Source organism: Crocuta crocuta, unplaced genomic scaffold, assembly GCF_008692635.1.
Source record: "Crocuta crocuta isolate KB4526 unplaced genomic scaffold, BGI_CrCroc_1.0 scaffold121, whole genome shotgun sequence".
Classification (NCBI taxonomy): domain Eukaryota; kingdom Metazoa; phylum Chordata; class Mammalia; order Carnivora; family Hyaenidae; genus Crocuta; species Crocuta crocuta.
In genome coordinates this window covers 846,447-873,261 of record NW_027528608.1, presented here as the reverse complement: position 1 = coordinate 873,261, position 26,815 = coordinate 846,447, and the positions used below count along the sequence as shown (strand labels likewise).

General features: G+C 40.3%; 1 protein-coding gene across 2 annotated transcripts in view; it reads right to left on the bottom strand.

Moving 5' to 3' along the window:
• URI1 (URI1 prefoldin like chaperone) overlaps window positions 1-26,582 on the bottom strand; it is a 95,220-nt gene extending 68,638 nt beyond the window's left edge. Inside the window, exons 1-2 of one of the 2 annotated variants that reach the window (XM_077754624.1) lie at window positions 26,510-26,582; window positions 9,264-9,386 (exon numbers count right to left, since the gene is read on the bottom strand). In XM_077754624.1, coding sequence (XP_077610750.1) covers window positions 9,264-9,281 — 18 coding nt within the window. In that variant the 5' untranslated portion in view covers window positions 9,282-9,386; window positions 26,510-26,582. Of the gene's footprint in view, window positions 1-9,263; window positions 9,419-26,509 lie in introns of both variants that reach the window. The other variant, XM_077754625.1, reaches the window with a different exon arrangement.
• Between the last annotated feature and the right edge of the window lie 233 nt (window positions 26,583-26,815).

Here is a 26,815-nt window from a genome sequence, read left to right as displayed (position 1 = left end):
CCAAGAACACAAAGGAAATAGAGCATTCCCATCCAGTTCTTGTCATTCAAGAAGAACTTCATCATGTTAATATAGCAGGCAGCAAGAACCAGGACTATCCTACCTTTCTAAAAGGAGAGGCGGCAGTATTCTTAAATCTCTTATGATCTCTGTATAATTTACTTAATACAAAGAGAATAGCAATGTTTAAACTCTTACTAAACTAACTAGTAATATTTGGTGCCTGGGCAGCTCAGTGGGTTGAGCATCCAACTAGATTTTGGCTCAGGTCATGATCCACGGGCTCTGTGCTGAGCTGAGTTAGAAGCTTGCTTAAGATTCTCTCTCTCCCTCTGTCCTTCTCCCCTGCTCTCCCATTCCTTCTCTCTTTAGCTAAAATTAAAAGAAAAAAGAAATCTAGTAAAATTGTTATTCACTATCCTTTATTCTTCTATAAACCATTTGTGAAAATTACTTCAAGAAACAAAAAGTAAAAAGAACCCCTTGGACCTAGGACATGCAAAAGGTGATGACTTTTTCCTGGCCTACTGAAGGTTAATATATTTCCTTAGCACTGCCAATTGAAAGGCCTTGATGAAATAATACCCCAGTACAATGAGCACTATTGGGCCCAGATCTTGGTTTCTAAGCATTTTCCATTAAAAGGAAATAGGGTTCTTTGAAGAAATAATCAATTTCAGGACTAGGGCAAGAAAACTACAAGGTAAGACTCAAACACTGTGTGCCCAAAAGCAGGGTAATGAATAACCAAGGAATTGTGGAGCATGCCAAAGGGATGCAGGAGCTGGCTGAAAGGGATTCCCACTGGACAAACTGGGACAATTTAATCATCAGAAGTATAATGACAAATTATCACAAACATTTTTCACAAAACTTTATAGTAATGCAAAAAAGGGGAAGGGGCTCTTCTTTACAGAAAAATGCCAGCTATAAATACAGTTAAAAAAATCACCAATTTGCTAACATTAATATAATAACTGAGTCAGGCAAGGATCATTCATGGTAAAGAGTTGTGAAGGAACAGGATGTTTAGTCTTCAAACATTATTACCATTTAAAGCACTTATTCCTTACACAGGGGAACGGGTACTGGGTACTTTTATGGTGGGAAGATCTAGTAGATGCCACCTTAAACAAGTAATTAGCAACACCAACAATGGGATAAAGTAACATCATGTGTCTCCCATTGTGACACAGTAAGAAGTTATCATCTATGTAGTATCTCGCCAAAAATGCTTAATGCTCTGTTTTCATGATTATATTCATTGCACATCTCCAAATTGTGGGCCACTCTATGAGAAAACTGTCATCAACTCTTCAAAAACACCAATTTCATAAAGACAAAAGAAGGCAAGGAGATTGTTTTTGAAGGAAACTAAAGAGATAAAAACAGCCAAATGCAATCTTAGATTGATTCTTGGAGGGAAAAAGATTTATAAGAAACATTTTTAGAAAAACTAAGGAAATGTGAGTATGTTAAATAATAACATTGTATGTCAATGTTCATTTCTTGAGTGTGAAAATAAGATATGTTTATATAGAAAAATGACTTTTTTCTAAAAGAATATGTGTGCTTCAGTATTAGGGTCCTGATGATGGTCTACAATTTATTTTCAAATAGTTTAACAAGAAAAAAAAGACAGACACAGAAAGAAAAATCAAATGGTACAAAATATTACTGATGACTCTATTCTTTCAACCTTCCTGTTGTTTTTTACAATTTTTCAAAAAAAACAGTCGTAGCTTAAACAAGAAAAAAATGCCCTTGGGCAGACTAAAAAAATTGAGACTCACCAATCTGGGGATGAAGGAAAGAGTGATACAAGCTAAAAGATTTTTAAATCCATACTAAAAACATTAGACAAGAAGACAAAAATCAAGCAATTATGGTCAAACATAGACTCTGTACCTCTTCTGTTCCTTCCCCACCAGAGGAACTCGTCTTGTCTTGTACTCCAATCTGGACAGGCCCAATGTAATGAGAAAAAAAATGTTTCCCCTCCTAAAATACCATATCATAGTGTTTATAAATAACTTCCAAAAGACTAAAACCAAAGTTGTCTTTTCTGATGGCACATGACTAGCATGATAAAAAGTGTTAACAATAGAAAAAACAAATTGTTCTAAAATAAAATATGATTCAAAAGTAATGAATTCTGAAAACTCATCTACTTAAAAAATATCTTTGGCCACAAACTTTATTTACAACTTTGCCTTTCTTAGAATTGGGGAAAAAAAGAACTTCATCACTAGAATTACCAAACACCCTCTTCAATAAATTACTTATAATTACTCAATTTAGAAAAAAACATTTTCTAAAATTCAACACCTGTTCAGAAAAAAAACTCTTAGCTAAACAGGAATACAAGGAAATTTCCTTAATCTGATAAAAAGAAAATACTAAAAATATTCACAGTAAACATCATACCTGATGGTGAAATTTTTAAAGTTTACTCCTAACACTTACTATCACCATTGTTACTAAATATTCCACTAGAAATTCTGGCCAGTGCAAAAGCAAGAAAAATAAAAAGCATAAGGATTGGAAGGACAAAATAAGCAATCTTGAGGAATGAACAAAATTTACACTACAAAGTATAAAGATGACTTATAAAGCTGTAATAATCAGTGTAGGTTTGGTGCGAGAAAAGACAAACAGGCCCATGGAACAAAGTCAAGAAACATACCTACACATATAATTACCTTATTTATGACAAAGATAATGATGCAGTGTTAAGAGGACAATCTTTCCAATAAATAGTGATAGGGCAACTAGATCTGCATATGGTAAAAATCAAACCAGACTTCAATCCCCCATTATACACAAAATCAATCCCAAATAGAATGTAGATCTGAATATGAAAAGCAAAACAGTAAAGCTACAAGATAATGTAAGAGAACATCTTCAGAACATTAGGGTAGGAACTTCCTAAAAACAAGACAGAAAAAACACCAATCATAAAAGATTGTTGGAGTGCCTAGGTGGCTTGATCAATTAAGCATCTAACTCTTGATTTCGGCTCAGATCATGATCTTCCAGTTAGTGGATTCCAGCCCCGCAGAGGGCTATGCGCTGGCAATGCGAGGCCTGCTTGGAATTCTCACTCTCCCCCACAAACTTTCTCAAAATAAATAAAAATCTTTAAAAGAAATAATATAAAAATGAAGAATTGTTAAAATTGAGAATTTCTTGGGCACCGAGGTGGCTCAAACAGTTAAGCATCGTACTTTGATTTCAGCTCAGCTCATCTCATGGTTTGTGAGACCAAGCCCTACTTTGGGCTCTCTACTGATAGCACAGAGCCTGCTTGGGATTCTCTCGCTCTGTCTTTGCCCCTCCCCTGCTGGATCACACATACTCTCTCTCTCAAAAATAAACATTTTTTAAAAATTGAGAATTTCTAGCACTGGGTGTTGTATGTAAGCGATAAACCATGGGAATCTACCCCAAAACCAAGTGCACACTGTACTTACTGTATGTTAGCCAATTTGACAATTATATTAAAATAAATAAAATTGAGAATTTCTTCTCTTCATCAAAGGACACCAGTATAGAGTATTAGTCAAGCACAGACTAGAGAAGAAATTTACAAAGCAATCCTAAAAAGCATTCATATCAAAAGTACATAAAGAACTGCCATGAATCAATTAAAATACGGCACACATCTCAATTGAAAATGGACAAGAGCAGGTATTTTACCAAAAGTAAACAAACAGAAAAGCAAGGAGCCAAAAAATATTTGAAAAAGTGAAAAATGGGGAGCCTGGGTGGTTCAGTCGGTTAAGTGTCCGACTTCAGCTCAGGTCATGATCTCAGACTTCGTGGTCCCACATCAGGCTCTGTGCTGGTGGCTAGCTCAGAGCCTGGAACCTGCTTCAGATTCTGTGTCTCCCTCTCTCTCTCTGACCCTCCCCTGCTCACACTGTCTCTCTCTCTCTCTCTGTCTCTCTCCCTGAAATAAATAAAACATTAAAAAAAATTTTTTTAAAGAAAAAGTGATAAATGGCTAGCAAATATGAAAAAGACAAACAGTACCAAGTGGTGATGAGGACGTGCAACAGCTGGAACTTTCACCTGCTGTTGACGAAAAATATAAATTGGTATAACCACTTTAGAAAACAAGCATTGTAAGTAGAACTGAAGACCAATACCCCACCAGAGAGTTGAGGGCAAAAACTACAAACAACCCAATTGCTGACCTGAAAAAGTAAGAGAGTCAATGAAGATTCTAATATCAAATTTGTAACATCTATCACACTGTCTAGCACACACAGAATTTACTCTATATATAATACAACCCCATGATCCCATTCTCTCTCCCTTTCTTCACACATAAGAAATGGATGCTTATAATTTAAGATCAGTATGATTCTCAAAACGCATTCCAATGGTTTCTCATCTCACAAAAATAAAAACCAAAACTCTTACAACTCACCTTGACTCATTCTAAGCTGGCTGCCCTGACTAGAAAGCTCTTCTCCAAAATACCCTCCCCCTCATCCCCAAAACTTTCTTCTTCTATAGCCTTACCTATCACAAACCATCTGATATTTTAAATGTGCCTCTTCCATGCCTTTACCCCTAGAATGTAATCTCCACAAAAGCAAGGACATTATTTTGTTCCTTACTGTGTCCTCAGCAGAAGATGGCATATAGTAGGTACATGTCTGCCATGTGGAGGATACATGCCTGGCATGTAGAATTGCTCAGTAATTGTTGAAAAAATATATGTTTGGATTCTGGGCTTGGAGAGAAGAACAGCTGTTGTATGAGGTACATGACTGATGGTTTCTTAAAGTATATGCAGTATATGAAAACCCTCCATTAAGTTAAATCAGTTGTTCTGCTTTATGAAGAATTTGAGATATTTAGTGTTAATGCATTTAATAACCCAGGTTCTATATCAGGAAAGAATAAATTATTCCAAACTCCAATTGACAATTACATGAACCACTCAGCAGTAATTATAACAAAATAATAAATATTACTCTCATTAATTTTCCAAAGTTACTATTATCCAGCAAATAAACCTATGAAAATATTACTATATACCACTTTTTTTACATTTCAATAAAATCTCAGTAATTCTGCTAATAAAAGATAACAGTATCTGGAAATATAAAATGCAGGTATTGTAGAAGTATCTCCTTAGCAAAGAAACAAAACTTTCAAAATAATGCAATTCTAAGACAGAACCAGATTTAACAAGATCTGAGTATGAGGAAAGTTCCCTACAACAAAGAGCCCCCCACAGTCCTAAATCATAACTTGCATGCCATAGGTCAGTCTAGAGAAGCTCCTAAGTAGCTCACAGTTTTCCACCAAACATTTTACTGCCATTGGTAAAAAACATATGTAGTTAAAAGGAAAAAAAAAGATGAGCAAAGTTCTTTCTTGTCCCTGTAATCTTTTGACAGAGAAATAAGACTAAAACCTCCAAGGAGAAAAGAAAAAAGGAAATCAACTGGGAATAGATGTTGAATAAATTAGATCTATCAACTCTGGAATAACCAAGAAATAAACCATACGAAATGGTGTTCAAACTAGCCAAGAGTTACTTTCAGGCCCAGAAAAGTACTTGGCAGTTAAAGATAACAACATCCAAGGGACACCTAGGTGGTTCAGTCAGTTAAGCGTTGGACTCTGGCTCAGGTCATGATCTCATGGTTCAGGAGTCTGAGCCCGGCATTGGGTTCTATACTGACAGCTCAGAGGCTGGAGCCTGTCTTCGGATTCAGTGTCTCCCTCTCTCTCTGTCCCTCCCCCGCTTGTGCTCTATCTCTCTCTCAAAAATAAAGCATAAAATTTTTTTTAAATAATTTTCATTACAATTAAAGTAAGTTTTATCAACAGCCTTTATCGAAAGAGTTAAAATCTCAACCAATGTCACTCACTTGTAGCTAAAAGAAGAAATGAAACTGTGTGCTTCTAAAACATATAATGGTGTTTTCCTATATAAACTGTGAATACTTACATACATATAAACACAACTATAACCACACTATACATACTGCTCTATAATCTTTAATGACTGCATAAAAGTTCATCATACATATCATGACCTATTTAATCAATCCCCTAACGTTGGACTTTTAGTTTTTTCATTGTTATAAACAAAGCTGAAGAGGACCTTTCTGTATGCATCTTTTTGCTAAATCAAAGTTTTAACAGGTTTTAACTTTTAAAAAATGTTTTTGGGGGGCTTGGGTGGCTCAGCCGGCTAAGCATTGAAGCACCACTCAGGTCATGATCTCAGTTTGTAAGTTCGAGCACTGCATCAGGCTCTGTGCCAATAGCTCAGAGCCTGGAGCCTGCTTCAGATTTTGTCTCTCTCTCTGCCCGTCCCCCTGCTTGTATTCTGTCTCTCTCTCTCTCCCTCAAAAAAATAAAAAGACTTTTTAAAACTTTTTTAAACATTTTTGAAAGTGTTTCAGTATTGATGCTATAAATGAAAACTATGTTAAAATATTTGACCCTGTCCATTTATTACAGATATTGCCATTACTGGGTCTGTGGTTCATTTATGCCCCTCCTCACCTTTGTCTTTTTTCCTCAGTCACTAATTTTGTCGTTATTCAGTGTTTCAAAGTAAAAACAAGGGAAAAACAGAAGGAGAAGGATCAACTTGTTACACTTCTTAGCTGAATTTAAAACAACTTGGGGTACCTGTGTGGCTCAATCTGTTAAAAACAACCAACTGCAGCTCAGGTCATGATATCAGGGTTTGTGGGTCTGAGCCCTGCATCAGGTTCTGTGCTGAAAGCTCAGAGTGTGGAGCCCACTTCGGTTTCTGTGTGTCCCTCTGTCTCTGCCCCTTCCCTGTGCATGTGTGCTCTCCCTCTCCCTCTCTCAAAAATAAACATTAAAAAAATAAAAAATAAAAAACCTGATGAGCAACGTTTAGGCCACATTTTACCTAACAGTCTTCTCAACCAAGGCTCCCAGTGAAAATAAGGCCCTAAACCTAAAGTATCCTTGTATGTAATGAATTAATTTCTCTCCTCTGCATCTAGAACCTACTAGCTATGTACCAAAAAAAAGAAAAAAGAATCAAATCATTTTCTTCAGGCGTTAATTCTCTCTCACAATGGGAAAACCACTGGAAAAACCCGAGTTCTAAAGCACATTTAACTGGATTTCTATTTTTAAAAAAATACTAAGTGATATTCTTCCCTTTTTCATTCCAAGAATATCCAAACACTTCTATTTTACGAGAGTTCACCGTACTACAGTTGTGTTGGCTTTAAAGCCTAAATACGGTCCCTCACAAAATAACTGAGTATTTACTATATAAATTTTTCCTATACTAATCTATAATAAAGTATAGCTATCTAACTAAGATATTTTGTGGCATTATGAGTCTCCTGTTCACTGAAGTAGATCCTTTAAAATACCGTGCAGTCTATTTACCAGAGGGTTTTATCACCTGGGAATTTTACATACCCATGACACACACGCACATGCTTTTTTTTATGTGTCAAAACATTAACATAACACAGAAAAGTAATTTGGTAACACAGTCAATGTCTACTGAAAATGGTTTTTTAGATTCCCACAGGCCTGTAACTGGAAAGACAGTTTTCAAATGTAACTAGATACTATTCCAGAAAGCTGTTCAGAGCACCCCAAAATGTATCCTTGGTATTTCCGCCTCACTAACATCAGAATAAAACTAAGGGTTTCTCTTTTACTATGACAAATGGAAGGAAACATCAAGTGAGCATTATGCACATGTTATACTATGAAGGAGATGAGTAATTCCCCTATAGACTAAAGGCAATGGGAACCCATTTTCTGAGGGTCTGTTTCATATTTCCTAAAAGAACAAAAAATGTAAATGATTTTGCCAAAAAAGAACAAATTGGTTTCATGAAGGGCTGTCTTTTTTCCCTTCTTTTTCTCTTCAAAAAAGAAAAATTATAATCTATTAACATCTTATAAATTAAATAACACAATACTTGATGGATTTAAAAAAAAAAAAAAGCCAAGTTTAAAACTTGGCAGTTGTGGGGTGCCTGGGTGGCTCAATCGGTTAAGCCTTCGACTTCTGCTCAGGTCATTATCTCACGGTTGGTTGGTTCGAGCCCCGTGTCGAGCTTTGTGCTGACAGCTCAGAGCATGGAGCCTCCTTCAGATTCTGTGTCTCCCTCTCTCTCTGACCCTGCTCACGCTGTCTCTCTCTTTCTCTCTCAGAAATAAAAAAATAATAAAACACATTAAAATAAATAAATAAAAATTAAAAAATAATAAAACCTGGCAGTTGTATATGACATTAGAAAAAAATGGCTCTCAGAAAAGGAAATCCAATGCAGAAAATAATTTAGAACCAGAGCAAAGTGGAAAGTAGGAAAGATCCCCACAGTTCCTCCTAACAGGTGGTTTCCAAGCAAACCAGGATTTTTTAGCTTCTACCAAAAGCCCCTCATCTAGCTGAACTGAGGAAATTTGTACACCTGTCAGGTGGGGTTATTTTTATACAGGAATGTTCAACAGACAAAGCTAGGGCATTGTTTACACTTTTGAAACATCTCCTCTCCCTTTTAACCATGATCCTCTCAATATGACATAGGACATTTTAAGTAAATACTGCTTTTCAAATAAAGAATTTCACACTTTCTGGAGAGCCTGAAATGCTACAAAATTTAAAGGAAAAAAAACTCAAATTAAACAACACCGTATTTCTTAAATCGGACATACTTCTTCAAATTACAATCCCACTAGGAAATGCAAAATTTTCTTCCCTATACACTAGCAGATTAAAACTTACACGATTAAAGTTAAAATTTAATAAAATTGCGTTCCACTTTGACAAACACTAAACAACCAAAGTTTGCACTGCATGCAATCTGATAAAGAGCAACGATGTCTATACATTTTTGCAACGATTTTTAAAAAGTTAATAAGGTGAGCACTCCATTTACCGCGAACCCCAAACCAAAAACTTCCCACGCACTGCCGTCAGTATTAGGTCTAAAAACTCACTTTGATATGCAACTTAAATGGGCAGTCACCTCCCTCTTCCCCATCCCTTCCCTCCCCTGGAAGGTCAAAGGGCTCCAGACAAAAGACAACAAAAGCACGTGACAAAAGTTTCTCCCAACACTTTCTCTCTCCAAGCACGGAGGCTGTGCTCCTCCCCGGTACCCGGTCAGGGTCGAGCTGGGCCTGGGAGCAGAAGGCTGCGGCCCACAGCGGGAAGGAGAGGCCGTCGGGGCGGGTGGGGGGGAGCGGACCCCAAGCAGGGCCCCAGCCCGGNGGCGTACCCCGAGGTTCAGCTGCATTGTAGCCCTCTGGAAGCTTTTATTCTATCCGGGGTCCACGCTGAGTGAGTGATCCTGGAGATGAGCCTTGTGCCCTCTTCGTCTTCAAGTCGTTTAGCGCTGCATCTGGCGGTAGAAGGTTAATTCATGCACCAAAGCTGCTTTGTAAGAACATAATTTAATTTTAGCAAGTTCAACTCTTTCTTGTGCCTGTTTAATGAATTAAAAAATGCAATTATATTTTGCATATGTATTAATTACTGTGCTTATATTAATATAGTGCTATGTTTGGACTATTTAAGTGATTTTTCAAGGATAACTTTGCCCACACTTTTTCTCTTACTTCAAAACTATGTTCTGTTTCTCGTTACACCCTCTGGACACAGTAGGCACCCAATTAATGCTTAACTAGCCGGAATTGGCCTTGCCCTAAGCACCACCTCTGCTCCAGTTCCTAACAGTAGCAATGGATCCTGTTTGTTCAGCGTTGTACAGATGGGTATAGGCCTGGAGGTATCTGCAGGTTACACCTTTGTGTACCTGCTTGCTGTTTCTCTTCCCTCTCTATTGGCCAGCTCTCCAGTCCAGATTCACCCTTTTTCCATATGCTTCAAAGAAAGACTCAAGGAAGACTTGGACAAATGGTAAATGTTAATTCCTCTTTCCTCACTGCATATCCAACACCTTGGAAAGAGGCAGAATCTGAATGTTTCTCATTATCACATCCTCTATCTCCACCATCATCTCTCTATCCTCAGCCTCCTCAGTAGCTTCTTTTCTGGCCTCCCTGCCTCCACTCTTGCCCTCTGTAATGGACTTTATTAGCTGCCCTTTGTCCATCTCCCTCCTTTGGCTGGTCTACCCTAGCCCACATAGTTCCTGTGCCTTTGGGAAGCTGACCCACCCCCAGCTCCAGTCTAAAGGCAATGCACTTTCCCTGTAAACGGTTGATTCCAGAATGGGTATGTGATACCTCACAAATAGAGATTTCCTGAAGGCTTCTGAAAACATTCTCCTTCATTCTTTGAAAGTGTTTCCATAAAAAAATCTATCCATCCCTTGGTGGGGAAGTACAGGGCCCTGTGTATTTCCACTCTAGTAAAACCACCCGGCCACCTCCTAGACTCACAATGAAGTTGAATCTGTGGTCAGCAGAGCAGAGACAGAACTTGAGTTCTTGACTATATCACAGCACTTGACTCAGGGCTGAAGCAGCCAACTCTGCTCTCGAAGTCTACATTACCTCTGCACTTCTGGTTAAAGAGGCCAGTAAATTATCTGATGGATTAAGGCAGTTTGCATCATATTTTATATCACTAGCAGCCAAAGACTCTGATTCATGCACCCCCAATCTATTCTCAGCTCAGCAGCCTGAGGGAGCTTTTAAAAATAACCAGATCATATCACTCTCCCTGTTTGAGCCCTCCATGACTTCTCACTGCTACTAGAATAAAATCCGGATGTCCTACTAGAATCTGCATTATATCTGACCCACTTTTACCACTGCTTTGCAAGCCCCCTGCCATTCATACCAACCATGATGGTTTTGCTCTTCTCCTGCCTTGGGGTCTTAGCACTGACTGATCTTTCTGCTTGCAATACTTCTGCTGGATCTTTGCACGGTCTACTCCTTTACATCACTCAGGCCTTGATTCAAATAAAAAAGCTTCCCTGTCTGTAGAAGACCCTCCCTTCTCCTCCAGGCATCCTCCAGCACCTCACTTTTTAAATTTTCCTCATAGCACGTATCCCTTTTTAGGATTATCAGTTTTATCTGCTTCTGTACTTGTTACCATCTCTTCACACTGGAACACTAGCTCCGTCAGAACAGGGACTTGGTAGACATTCCATGAACATATGCCGCTTCCTTCACTCGGTCCTAAGAGCTCAGAAGTAACAGCAGAAAAACTTGAACTGTAAAATCCAGACAGACCCAAGTTGTAGTCCCAGCTCTGTCACTTGCCTGCTGACAAGGCTTAGGCAAGACATTTAACCACCTCCTGAGGTTCATTCTGTTGTACAAGTCTTAGAGCTATCCCTGCCTCAGGGTTGGCTTGAAGAATGATGGTGATCTCAAGTATTAAAGCTGACAGTGAAAACTTCCTCCATCCATCTAAAATCCCTCAAATTATAATCACTCATCCAGGTGAATATCAGCCACCCCAAAACACTTTCAATAAAACAAAGTTAAATTTCAGCAAATATTGTTGACTCCCTTCCATGTACCAGGCCCTCCCCTGTGCGTGGGAAGCAAGAGGTGATCAAGCAGGCACCAGAACTGTCTGTGGATCTAGTAGTCAAGGGAGGGCCAAAGACCTTAGATGAGGTTCTTATAATTCTATAGGAGGTTTGTCCTTAACCCCAAGGTCAAAAGATTATGCCCTCCATGAAGTTCCCCTAGTATTTCATCTGCTTATCCTTAGGATTGACACTGATCACTTCAATCCTTGTCGTATGCGGTTTTTCGGTACACATAAGCCTCCCCTCCAAGGAAAGGGATGAAATCATTTTTAAATCTGAAAAGCACATAGCACCAAGCATGGCAGTTGCTACAGTTTGTTGCCGTCTCTCAGAAGCCAGTAATAGAAACTCAAAGTGACTTATGGAAAAAAACAAAACTTTTAAAAAGAGGGATTCAGAAGGACATGAGGCAAAATGGTAGAGTAGAAGGCCCTAAGGATCAGTCCCTTCATCAAAACAACTGTCAGTTGGAGGGGCACCTGGGTGGCTCAGTCAGTTGAGTGTCGAACTCATGGTTTCGGCTCAGGTCATGATCTCATGGTTTGTGAGTTTAAGCCCCACGAGGGACTCAGCACTGACAGTGCAGGGCCTCTGGGATCCTCTCTCTCCCTCTCTCTCTGGCCCTCCCCTTCTTTCTCTCTCTCTCTTTCTCTTTCTCTCTCTCTCAAAATAAACCTAACAAACAAACAAACAAACAAAAACAACTGTCAGTTGGAAACGGAAACACTCAAGAGTCAACTATTTTGAAACTCTGGAACCTGAACAGATACATTAAAAAACCAGGAGAGTGCATGATAAAAGAAAAGGTCACTCACTACCTGTTGGTGGGAGGATAGTGATGGGGGAGGGGTGAGAACCAGCTGCCATGCCTCATTCCTCAGCCAGGACCCCACTATGCAGCTGTTGCATTAGCAGCCACCATTCCTGGAGTGGTTGGCTGATGCCAGTGTGGGCAGTAAGGTCATTGTCCTCCGAAACATTTCAGTCAGTCTACCAACTCCCTGAGACACAGGTGGACACTGGCCTTCTGGGATTGCAGCCTTTTCCCCTGCCAGCATCTATCAGAAGATTTAAAGGGACAGAACACTTTGTTTTAAGTAAATCTTCATCAAGTCACTGGACGGCTGTAGAGATAACAGAATAAAAACTTCAATGACCGCACATACCAAGGAATATGCTTTGAAAGATAGTTTGGAAAAATCACTAAAGAAATGACAACAACCTTCAACAGGCAAAACTCAGCAATCCCTGAGGAGCAGGAAAATCGGATTTCCAGAGTTAACCACATAATAATACTCAAAATATCTAGTTGTCAACAAACAATACAAAACATACCCAAAACCAAGATGTAAAGCCAATTCACAGGAAAAAAAAAAATAATTATAAACCATCCCTAAGGAAGCCCAGACATTGGAAATATTAGTCAAAGACATTAAATCAACTGTCCTAAACATGCTTAAAAAGCTGAAGGAAATCACAGACAAAGAACTAAAGGAAACCACAAGAAAAATGTATGAACAAATAGGGAATGGCAATAAAGAGATCAAAATTATGAAAAGGAACAAAATAGAAACCCTAGAGCTGAAAAATACAATAAATAAAAAATAAAATAATAAATTGACTAGAAAGAGCCAAAAGGATTTGAGCAGGCAGAAGAAATAATCAGAAAACTTGAATATAAGGCACTCAAAGTTATCTAGTCAGGCATAGAAAGGAAAAAAAAAAAGATATTAATAAAGCCTGTGAGCCTGGGGGACACCACCAAGCATGCCAACAATATGCACAATAAGAGTTCTAGGACAGAAAGGGACAAAAATTTTTTGAAAAAATAATGGCTGAAAACTTCCTAAATTTGATGAAAGATTTCAATACACACATCCAAGAGGCCTAAGGAACTTCAAGCAAGATAAACTCAAAGAGGTGTCTATAACTGAGACACACTATAGTCAAATTCTCAAAACACACAAAAAAAGACAATCTTGAAAGCAACAAGTGATAAGTAACTTGTCACATACAAGGAATCCTCAATAAGATTAACAGTTGATTTCTAATCAGAAATCATGTAGGCCATGGCACCAGGTGGCTCAGTTGGTTGAGTGTTGGACTCTTGATTTCAACTCAGGTCATGATCCCAGAGTCATGGGGACTGAGCCCTGCATCAGGCTCTACACTGAGCATAGAGTTTTCTTAAGATTCTCTCTCTCTCTCTCTCTCTCTCTCTCAATCTCTCTCTCTCTCTCTCCCTCCTCCTCCGCCCCCTCCCTGCTCATGCTCTCACTCTGTCTCTAAAATAAAAAAATAAAAATAAAAATAAATTTTTAAACCCGTATAAACCAAAAAAGCACCTCCTGTTTAAAAAAGAAAAAAGAAATCATGGAGGCCAAAGGGCATATTCAGTTCTGAAAGTAAAAAACAACCTCTCAACAGAGAATTCTATCTTAGATAAACTATCAAGAATGAAGGAGAAATTAAAACATTTCCAGATAAATAAAAACTGCAGGAGTTCATGACTAGTAGAACTGCTTCATAAGAATTGCTAAAGTGACTCTGTATGACTGAAATAAAAGAACACTAGACAATAACTCAAAGTCATATGAGAAATAGAGAACATTGATAAAAGCAGGGACTACAAAAAAAATTTTTTAATAAAAATAACAATTTAAAAAAAGTAGTGACTACGCAGGTAAATATAAAAGCCAGTATTACCATAGGTTTGGTTTGTAATTCCTCTATTTTCAACTACAATTTAAAAGGCAAATGCATAAAACAATAAACATAAATCTATGTTAATGGGCACACAATGTATAGAAATGTGATCTGGGACAATAACAATATAAAGGGAGAAGGACAAAACTGTATAGGAGCACAGTGTTTGTACACTATTGAAACTAAATTGGTATTATTCAAACTAGGATGTTATAAGTTCAAGATGTTAATTATAGTTCATAAGGCAACTACTACTATAGTAACTAAAATATATACCTACAAGGAAAGAAGGGAATCAAAATGATACACTACAAAATAATCTAATAAATATAAAAATGTAGGAATTGAACAAAAAAAGGTACACACACAAAAATAGCTACATGGCAGAACTAAGTCCTTCTTTATCAATAATTTCTTTAAATGTAAATGGATTAAACAGTCCAGTTAAAACACAGAGATTGGTGGAATGGGTTTTTTAAATGATTGATCTATTTACAAAAAACTCACTTTAGATTGAAAGACACAAAAGAATTGAAAGTAAAAGGATGCTGATATGGGCTGAATTGTCACCCCTTCAAATTCACATGTAGAAGTCCTAACCTCTGGTACCTCATGTGACTATGTCTGAAGATAGGGCTTTGAAAGGTGAATACATTCAAATGAGGCCATTAGAGGAGTGCCTGGGTGGCTCAGTCGGTTGGTCACCCAACTTCGGCTCAGGTCATGATCTCACAGTTTGTGGGTTCAAGCCCCATGTCGGGCTCTGTGCTGACAACTAGCTCAGAGCCTAGAGCCTGTTTCAGATTCTGTGTCTCCCTCTCTCTCTGAGCCTCCCCTGCCCACGCTGTCTCTCTCTCTCAGAAATAAATGAAAAACATTTTTAAAAAATTTCAAATTAGGCCATTAGAGTGGGCCCTAATCCAATTTAAGAAGTGGATATTTAGAGGAAAGCCAGGTGGCTCAGTTGGTTAAGCATCTAACTTTGGTTAAGTGTCTGACTTCAGCTCAGTTCATGATCTCCAGGTTGTAAGTTAGAGACCCGCATCGTCTCTGCGCTGATAGTGTGGAGCCTGCTTTAGATTTTCTGTCTCCCTCTCTCTCTGCCCCTCCTCTCCCTCTCAAAAATAAACATTAAAAAAAGGAAGGGGATATTTAGAGACAAAAGAGGCATGTGTCCACAGAGGAATGATTAGGTGAAGGGACAGCAAGAGGGCAGCTGTTTGGTAGCCAAAGAAAGAGGCCTCAGTCTTAACCAACCTAGTCACACCTTGATCTTGGACTTATATCATCGAGAACTATGAAAAAATAAATGTCTGCTGTTTAAGTCACCAAGCCTGTGGTATTTTGTTATGGTGGCCCTAGCAAACTAATATACCAATAATCTAACTGTATTCCACAAGGAACAAGAAAAAAAAGCAAACAATCCAAAGCTAGCATTTGAAAAAAATAACAAAGATTAATTACACTAGGGAGAAACAGGGAATAAAAAATAGTAGAAGAAATTAATGAAACCAAAATTTATTCTTCAAATAAATATCATCAAAAGTGGCGTACCTTTACTAGATTAAGAAAAAGAGAGACTCAAATTATTAAAACCAGAAATGAAAATTGGATACTACTAGCTATTTTACAGAAATTAAATTATACAAGAATACTATGAACAATTACATGCCAACAAATTGTATAAGTCTACTTGAAATGGAAAAATCCCTAGAAAAATACAAACTGACTCAAGGAAAAATAGAAAATTATAAAAAGGTCATTAACAAGAAGAATAAATCACTAATCCTACCAACAACAACAAAAAAAATCCAGAACAAATGGTTTCAAAGGTAAATTCTACCAAACATTTTAAAAATAGACATCAATTCTGTTAAAACTTTTCCAAAATATTGAAGAAGGAATCCATTCTATGAGGTCACCAAGGCCCTGAAAGGAAGAAAACTATAAGGGTGTCTGGGTGGTTCGGTGGGGTAAGTGATAGACTCTCAGTTTCAGCTCAGGTCATGATCTGGGGATAGAGAGAGCCCATCATCTGTGGGATAGAGCCCCATGTCAGGCTCTCTTTCCTCTCTCAGTCAGTCTCTCTCTTTCAAAATAAATGAATATTGAAAGAGAAAAGAAAAATCTAGGCCAAAATCCTTATGAATATTAATGCAAAAATCCTCAACAAAATATGAACACACCAGTTGAGCAGCATATTAAAAAGATTATATACCATGACTATGTAGAATTTATCCCAGGAATACAAAGGTGTTTCACCATATGAAAATCAATGTAATATACCACATTAATAGAACAAAGGAAAGCAAAACACATGATAATCTAAATTGATGCAGAAAGAGCACTTAATAAAATCCAACACCTTTCCATGATAAAAAAAATAATAAACCTCAGCATTATAAAGGCCATATATGAAAAACCCATAGGTAACATCCTCAAGGGTGAAAGACAAAGTTTTTCCTCTAAGATCAGAAACAAGAAAAGGATGTTTACTTTTACCACTTCTATTTAACATAGTACTGGAAGTTCTAGCCAAAGCAATTAGGCAAGATAAAGAAACGAAAGGAAGTCAATTGGAAAAGAATAATAAAATTATTTATTTTGGTAGATGATATGATTTTATACATTGAAAACCATAAAGAATCTACACACAAAAAAATACCTTAGCGCTAACAAACTCAACAAAGTCATCGGATACAACATCAACACACAATCATCAGTTATATTTCTATACACTAACAATGAACAATCTGAAAAGGAAATTTTTAAAATCTCACTTATGCTAGCATAAAAAATATTTAGTAATGAATTGAACTAAGGAGCCATAAAGAATTGTGCACTAAAAACTACAAAACATTCTTGAAAGACATTAAACACAAATAAATGGAAATACATCAATGTTTATGGGTTGGAAGACTTGTTATTGCTAAGAGGAGAACTGTTATGGACTGAAGGTTTCCCCAAAATTCATATGTTGAAGCTCTAACCCTCAGTGTACTGAATTTGGAGATAGGTCCTTTGTGGAAGTAATTAAGGAAAAGTGACATCACGAGAATAAGCCCTGATCCAGTAAGATCAGTGTCCTTACAACAAGAGACTCCAGAAAGCTCATTCTCTACACACACACACACACTAAGTAAAGGCCATGTGAGGACACAGTGAAAAAGCAGTCATCTATAAGTTGGGAAAAAAATCTTTCACCAGAAACTGAACTTGCTTGATCATTACCTTGATCATGGACTTCTAGCCTCCCAAACTATGAGAAAATAAATTCCTATGGCTTAATGGTTACAGAGTCTTTCTGGAGTAATAAAAGAGTTACGGAACTAGTGGCGACACAACATTTGTTAAATGTTACACAACATTGTGAATGTACTCAATGCCACTGAATTGGATACTTAAAGACGGCTAATATAATACATTTTATGGTATTTTTTCCCACCAAAAGAAAGAAAGCAATGGGCTTTGTTGCCTCGTGTAACTGAAAAGTTCAGTGATAGTTGCAGGTAAGGCTAGGCCCAGGAGCTCAGTATACAGTCACGGATATGTCTTTCTCCTCTTCTTTGTGCTCTCTTTTGTGTCAGCTTCATTCTGACGTTTCCCAACATTACTAGTCATCATTGTACATATTTAGCAATCTCAGAGGGAAGAAGGTACCTCTTTCTTCCTAAACTGGTTGGCTTAATTGTCCACACCGAGAGCCCAAGAGGAGGGGATGGACCAACTCCATTCTAAACATAATGAGTGTAGGTAGGAGAAGGTGTCTCCCCAGAGAAAATCTGAAAACAGAGGAGAGGATGCTATGCAGGCAAAGCCTCGCATGCCCACTACAAGCTCCAGGGCTTCAACAAGAGCTGCTGGCCCCCAGAAGCCTGGATATTCCTTGCCTTTTCAAAATTTTTATTTTTTTGACCTGCTTTTTCCCTGATGTAGAAGTCAGCTGACCATCAAGTGATAATACCAGAAGAAGAAAGATGAGAGTCCTAAATGATCCATTTAGTGGATGATCAAATGCCAGTGTCAATTAGAATTTATTAATCTGCAAATGTGTTACAAACTATGTTCGTTTAAAAGACAACTTATTGGGGGCACCTGGGTGGCTTAGTCGGTTAAGCCTCCGACTTTCGCTTAGGTCATGATCTCGCGGTTCGTGGGTTCGAGCCCCGCGTCAGGCTCTGTGCTGACTGCCAGCTTGGAGCCTGGAGCCTGTTTCAGTCTGTGTCTCCCTCTCTCTCTGACCCTCCCCTGCTCACGTTGTCTCTCTCTCTCTCTCCTTGAAATAAATAAAACATTTAAAAAAAAAAAAGACAACTTATTGGCTCTCAACACCAAAAAGTTCTGGAGTGGGTCAGCTTTCAGCTGTGCTCTATTAAGAGTCCTAAGCAACAACAATGGAGCTTGCTTTCTCTTCTCTGGACCCTGCCTTTTACTGCATCTACATTATTCTCAGGTGTCTGGGAGCTCCAGACTCTCAACTTCTAGGGTCCAGTGGGTACCTCTGCCTGCTCTGAGAAAGAGAACCATCAGTTTCCCAGCAAAAGGCTCAGAGCATCCCATTCGCTCTGAACTAGGTCACAGGCCCTGTCCTGAACCAATCATGTGGCTGGAGAACAGCAAAAGCTGGACTGGCACCCAGCACCACATGCCCCCAAACCTCAGGCACAGGTACCAAAAGAAGAAGGAGGGATGCTGGGTGACCAGAAACCAAGCAAATGTCTGTGACACTTCATGTACTCAAAGGAGTTTGGTAAAGATGGTTAGTTGGGTCATTTAGTTGGCAAATTGGGACTTTAGCCTTGATGGCTTTACAACCCCCTCCCATTGCCCACCTCAGGCCCTGAGGTTTCTCTGAGCCTTTCTGACTCAGAGTAACAGCATGAGGGGAGAGAGAAACCAGGATGGGACTGGGGAGATTTGTTGTCCTATTCTATTCTTTCATTTTACCAGCAAAGGACAGGGTGGGGTAAGCCTGTTGGTCAAGATCTCTCTTACCCACAGCCAGAGCCCCTTCTCCAAGAATCTGGTCCTTTCATACTTGCTGAGTGGCGCCCACCCCTGGGTTGGACCTGGTTTTCTGAGAAACAGGTGCCCAGATAAGACTAACATGGATGAAATTTATAAGGGGAAACACCTGTGAGGGAAAATGGGGGGAGGGAGGAGCCAAACAAAATTGTAGGAACTTTGGCCCATAGCGTACTCTTGACACCAAGTGAAGGAAGAAAGGAAATTTGGGTAGAAGCATCTAAGATTGCAATGCAGTTCTAAGGAAAGTGCAGCAAAGCTGGTTTGAGAAGTCCTCATGCCAAAGATGGCCGCCAAAGGGAGCCCCCCGCCTCCCAGAAACAGGCCTGACTTTGCATCCCCACCATGTCCAGTGATGAGATAGGAAGCATGGCCTTCACAATGCTTTCAAGCTTATCATCTGGGGCCGTATAATTCCTGTAGTCAGAGACCTGGCTGCCACACTCTGCCCAGTTTCTGGGGTGGATGTCTCAATTGGCTGTACTGCTTGGCTCTCTCTGTTAGACTGGAACCCTGAAGCCTGAGACAAGAGGTTACACACTCAGAAATCTGAGGGGACTGACCTTCTTACATAATTGAGCAAAGAGGGCTGGAGGGGCTAGCAGACTAGAGATCCAGTTCACCCAAGGGACCTAACCACTACTTAGCTCCAGCTGACTCATGGGATTCAGGCCCAGCATGATCCCATTATCCAGGAGAAGCCAGATTTCTGGGCTTCTTTGTGAAATCACCCAATCTGAAAATATCAGCAACTAATTCAACTGTATAAATAAATAAATAAGTTATTTATTTATAAATAAAACAAAACTGTGTGCTAGCCAAAAACACAGCTCTCTGCTGTTTGTGAGATGTCCATGTTGAGAGTAAGCGAGGGCACTGGGGCCAGAGGTGCTGAGATAGGCCAGCTGAGGGTGGAGAATGATACAAAAGCACAGAAGGCTGCAGGGATGCTGGGCCATGAGGATGAAAGCAGATCCCCCAAGAGGATCAGCTGCTCTTGACTCAGCCCAGTACCACTCTTGGGAGAGCAGGTGACCTGCTGGCCCAGCAGCAACATGAGAAGTCCCTGGTTCCTTTCAATCAAATCTCCTTTTCTTCTTGAGTGCATTTAAGTAGGTCTCTCATACTGAAAAATACTCACATACCTGAATCCAAAGCTATACTATTGTACATTGTGCTGTGTATTGTGTACAGTGGTATACTGTGCTGTAAAGCTACAGGAATCCCAACAATGTGGTAATAGCAAAGAGACAGACACACAGATCAATGGGGCAAATAGAGAGCCCAGAAATAGTTGCGTACAAATATAAGCAACTGAGTTTTTACAAAGGTGCAAAGGCGATTCAATGGAGAAAGAATAGTTTCTCTAATAAATGATGCTGGAACAATTAGACGTTTATTTGCAAAAAAAAAGCTCTATTCATATCTCATATGTTATACAAAATTAACTCATAATAGATCACAGACTTAAATGCAAAATACAAGCCTATAAAACTTCTAGGAGGAAACATTAAAAAAAAGTCTGTGTGACCTTGATTTTGGCAATGAAAAAATTGATGAATTGTACTTTATCAAAATTAAAAGCATTTGCAAAATATACTGTTAAGAGATTGAGAAAAAAACAAGCTACAGACTTGGAGAAAATATTTGCAAACCATATATCTGATAAAGAACTTGTATCTAGAGTATATAAAGAATTCTTAAAACTCAGCAATAAGAAAACAAGCAGTCCAATTTAAAAACGGGCAAAAGATCTGAACATTTCACCAAAGATATACAGATGGCAAATAAGCATATAAAAAGATACTCAACATCATTTGTCATTAAAATTAAAATAGAAATGAGACACTACCACATAGCTATCAGAATGGCTACAACCCAAACAAGAGACACCAACAATTGCTGCCTGAGATATGGAGCAACAGGAACTCTCTCGGATTGCTGGTGGGGATGTAAAATGGTGCAGCCACTTTGGAAGGCAGTTTGGTACTTTTGCACAGTTAAACATAAANGGGTAGAAGCATCTAAGATTGCAATGCAGTTCTAAGGAAAGTGCAGCAAAGCTGGTTTGAGAAGTCCTCATGCCAAAGATGGCCACCAAAGGGAGCCCCCCGCCTCCCAGAAACAGGCCTGACTTTGCATCCCCACCATGTCCAGTGATGAGATAGGAAGCATGGCCTTCACAATGCTTTCAAGCTTATCAGCTTGGTCATTATAATTCCTGTAGTCAGAGACCTGGCTGCCACACTCTGCCCAGTTTCTGGGGTGGATGTCTCAATTGGCTGTACTGCTTGGCTCTCTCTGTTAGACTGGAACCCTGAAGCCTGAGACAAGAGGTTACACACTCAGAAATCTGAGGGGACTGACCTTCTTACATAATTGAGCAAAGAGGGCTGGAGGGGCTAGCAGACTAGAGATCCAGTTCACCCAAGGGACCTAACCACTACTTAGCTCCAGCTGACTCATGGGATTCAGGCCCAGCATGATCCCATTATCCAGGAGAAGCCAGATTTCTGGGCTTCTTTGTGAAATCACCCAATCTGAAAATATCAGCAACTAATTCAACTGTATAAATAAATAAATAAGTTATTTATTTATAAATAAAACAAAACTGTGTGCTAGCCAAAAACACAGCTCTCTGCTGTTTGTGAGATGTCCATGTTGAGAGTAAGCGAGGGCACTGGGGCCAGAGGTGCTGAGATAGGCCAGCTGAGGGTGGAGAATGATACAAAAGCACAGAAGGCTGCAGGGATGCTGGGCCATGAGGATGAAAGCAGATCCCCCAAGAGGATCAGCTGCTCTTGACTCAGCCCAGTACCACTCTTGGGAGAGCAGGTGACCTGCTGGCCCAGCAGCAACATGAGAAGTCCCTGGTTCCTTTCAATCAAATCTCCTTTTCTTCTTGAGTGCATTTAAGTAGGTCTCTCATACTGAAAAATACTCACATACCTGAATCCAAAGCTATACTATTGTACATTGTGCTGTGTATTGTGTACAGTGGTATACTGTGCTGTAAAGCTACAGGAATCCCAACAATGTGGTAATAGCAAAGAGACAGACACACAGATCAATGGGGCAAATAGAGAGCCCAGAAATAGTTGCGTACAAATATAAGCAACTGAGTTTTTACAAAGGTGCAAAGGCGATTCAATGGAGAAAGAATAGTTTCTCTAATAAATGATGCTGGAACAATTAGACGTTTATTTGCAAAAAAAAAGCTCTATTCATATCTCATATGTTATACAAAATTAACTCATAATAGATCACAGACTTAAATGCAAAATACAAGCCTATAAAACTTCTAGGAGGAAACATTAAAAAAAAGTCTGTGTGACCTTGATTTTGGCAATGAAAAAATTGATGAATTGTACTTTATCAAAATTAAAAGCATTTGCAAAATATACTGTTAAGAGATTGAGAAAAAAACAAGCTACAGACTTGGAGAAAATATTTGCAAACCATATACCTGATAAAGGACTTGTATCTAGAGTATATAAAGAATTCTTAAAACTCAGCAATAAGAAAACAAGCAGTCCAATTTAAAAACGGGCAAAAGATCTGAACATTTCACCAAAGATATACAGATGGCAAATAAGCATATAAAAAGATACTCAACATCATTTGTCATTAAAATTAAAATAGAAATGAGACACTACCACATAGCTATCAGAATGGCTACAACCCAAACAAGAGACACCAACAATTGCTGCCTGAGATATGGAGCAACAGGAACTCTCTCGGATTGCTGGTGGGGATGTAAAATGGTGCAGCCACTTTGGAAGGCAGTTTGGTACTTTTGCACAGTTAAACATAAACTTACCATACAACCCAGCAATGATACTCCCAGGCATCCCCCAGTGGATCTGAAAAATTTACGTTTACATAAAAAACTGCATGCAAATGTCGGTACAGTTGCCAATATGCATGGGTTTGGTTAGACAATATCATGCAAATCAAGAACTGCCTGTTTTGGATTTATTGCTTCTGTCTTGGGGCCTCACCAAGGGAAGTGACCTAAGGATTCCTGAGATGTATCTGCCCTGCATTTGAGAGACTCAGGAATCTACAGATGTTCCCAGTTGAAGCCCAAATATCACCTGGACCTGGCTTCACACTTATGGTTGTCAGATTTCACAAATAAAAATATAGAACACTCAGTAAAATTTGAGTTTCAAATAAACAATACAAAACTTTCTAGTATTCCCATGTACCATTTGGAACATATGTGTACTAAAAACAAATTCCCTGTTTATCTGGAATTCAACTCTAACTGGGCCTCCTGTATTTTATCTGGCAATCCTATTCACACTCCCAGCCTTGGGAGCCTCCCTGCTTCCCCTCCACATCCATTCGTCAATGTTGCTTTCAAAACAAACACCACAAGCATCAGGGACTGAAGCACTGATTTCAAAGTCCCTGCTGTATAAGGGGATCGCTTTCATGTGCCCAGAGAGGGAAATGGGGGAGGAGGGGGGGACAAGAACAAAAAGCACAAAAGAAAGCTGGGGGAGGGGGTGAAATGGGAAGGCATCTCCTGAAGCTAACTCTTGCTCAAGTCTTAGGTTTGGTCTACAGTAATGGTTCTCAACCTTGGCCGAATGCTAGGAGCTCCAAAGAATGTTAATGTTTGGATCTGGCCTGGGCATTGGAAATTTTTTAAGCTCTCCTGCTGATTCTGCTTAACAATCAAGGGAGATATTTTCTTGCTGCCAACAAACCACCCAAACACAGTGGCATAAACCACAGTTCTGGAGGTAGGCAGGGGTCAGCTGGGCAGCTCTTGGGACCTCAGTAGAGTGACCAGCTGGGGCCCCGACTTCCTTACAGCACGGTGGCCAGCTTCCCAAGGAGAGCCAGGTGGGAGTTTTACTGCCTTATCTGGTCCAGCTTCAGAAGTCACCGAGCATCACTTCAGCCTCATCCAGTTCTTCACTAGCAAGTCACCGAGGCCAACCCACGTGCAAGAGGTGGGCAGTTAGACTCCATCTCTTGATGGGACAAATGTCAAAGAACTTGTGTTTGCCTGTTACATCCCCCAAACATACCATTTTAAAAAGCAGTCTCTGGGATTCATTCCCTATTCTACACTCCCCTAGCCTCAATTGCCATCACTGCTCACTTAGCAAAGTCTATTGGCCTTTTCAGTGGCATCTCCCTGCCTCCCATTTCCCACCCCATCTACCCCACCCCCTGAAACTGGACTCTCAAGCTCAGAACGATTCATGGCTCAGAAACATACGTCCAAGGTGCCAGCAAGTCTGGGAGCCTGACACAGGCTGGCCTTTGTGTCTCCTGTCCTCTACACCTCCTCAAGCTTGGAGGCAGAGCAGGTCTTACCCACTAGCCCATGTTCTTCCCAACCAGGCATTGCTTACCTCCCAGATAACAGGAATGCATCCCCTTTGCCAGGAACAGCCCCACCCTCACCTCTTGCTTCCTCCTTCAGGACATTTATCAGACCCTCTTCTGGGAAACCTTCTCTGAGCACCCAAGGGTAGGTTAAACACAGCACTCTGTATATCCCTTAACCGCATGCAGGTTCTTTCACAAATTTTCTCTTAACTTGGTATTGAAGTGAAATGTTCATGTGGAAAAATGCACAAATACTGTGCATAGCTTGGTGAATTTTCATGAAGTCAGCATACCTGTATCATCAGCTCCTTGATCAAGAAAATAGAACATCTCTAGAACCACAGAGGGTGAATTTCCTTCATCCCACTGTGGAAACCAGGGGGCCTGACCCTCCCTCCCCGAGCCCTGGGGCATCCAGGGATTGGCCCTTGACCAGCTCTGCTAAGCAGCCTCTGTCCCAGGCACTGAGATTGTGTGAGCCAGGCTGGGGCCCCGTCTTCAGACTTCTTCCGTTCAGAGTCCCGCCACATCTGCCTGCCCTTAGTCTCCGTCCTGCCACAGACCTCCCCTTCCTCCTGCTTGGAGATGCAGAAAGTACCCATAGTTCTTGCAGCTACAAGCATCCCCCCAAAGGAAGAAATGTCTTGGTTAATAATTTTTCATGTGTGTAAGTCCTGTCTTTGTTTTCCACTTGGATTGTAAATTCCTGTGGGCAAGGAGGATTTCTTCTCTTTATCATGAATCCAGCATTTGGCATATAGCAGGGTCTCAAGCAAGGCTGGGCATGGTTTAATGGCAATAGGGGCTCTCTGGAGCCAGAGGACGGGGGTGGAGGTAAGTTTCAGCCCCTGCACTCGCTGTGGGACTTGAGTGGTCCTGTAGCATCTTTAGCCTGAGCTCTGCATCTATGAAGTGGCCTGATGCTTATAATGATCGCCAGCCCTGCAGGCCTTAGGGCCTCTGTGAGGCTCAGCTGAGTTAAGGGTATAAAAGACCTGAAGAAACACTGACTCTCTCATACTCCATTCATGGCAGCCACGTGGTCCCCATCAGACCAGCTTCCACCCACAAGGACACACAAGCAAATAGGTGATTGAAGACCAGGCCAGCTTCATGCATTATGTGGTGGTCCCAAAGGCACTCAGAAGGGCCCCAGGCTGGACTTAGGCTCCACTGTCCCATCTTCAAATTCTTAAGTTTTGAACAAGGGGTCCTGCATTTTCATTTTGCACTGGGTCCCGCATATAGGTAGCTCTGATGAAAATACAGTATGAACATGACACTGGATGGGAGAAGTGAGACTCAGGGGCACATACTGTGTGAGTCTATTTGGATCAAGTTTAAAAATAAGTAATGCTCATCTAAAGCATTAGTAGTAGGGATAGTGTTACCAGGGCTGAGTGGGGAGGGATTGGGGTGTGGGACAGTGAACAGAAGGAATGCTACCCCAGCCTGACTCACACAGGCACAGCCTGGCCAGCACCACTGCTCCCTCTGCCCCAGCAAGCATGGGACCATTGGAGCATCTGGCCGCCCCATCAATGCCTGCGTCACTAGCTCAAGTTTCCAGGACAAAGTCTGGCCATCCCAGGGCTGGGAGAGGGAGGCTTTGGCCCCTCTGGTTCCCACAGTGGGAGGAAGGATATTCACCAGAAGGAAGTCAATGCCATTAGGACCAGGGAGTGGATGCTTGGTGGCTAAAATACGGCAAAAATGTCCTACAACACACACATTCCTTTATAGAGCCAGTACACGGAACACTAGCGAAGAGACGCCAACATTGCAAGTAACTTTGCCTCTCCCTGTGGAGAAACTAGCAGAGCCATGACAGAAAACCCCAATGTTTGCACAGTGTAGCCAAAGTGAAGCGCTCACATGGTACCCCAGCAGAGGAGAAGCCATAGCACAAGTCAGTGTCAACTCACCAACACATAGGCTGAACCCCTTCAGGGGTGTGATATCCTGAGCAGAAAGATCATGTTAACATCACGGAGCCCAGAAAAGAGCTGGAGGGCTACCCAGAAAGAATACCCACCTGTGACACAGAGAGGGCTCTAGAACCTGGCAGACATGAGGATTCCGGTCTGTGAGTCGGGCAGAGGCATGTCACCAGACTCCCCCAGCATCCCCAGGACACAACACATCCCTACACTCTCATCCTGCCTCAGCTCCAGTCCCTGCTAACACAGCTGTCTGCTGAGAAGTACGTGGTGAAGGACCATGGGGTTCGT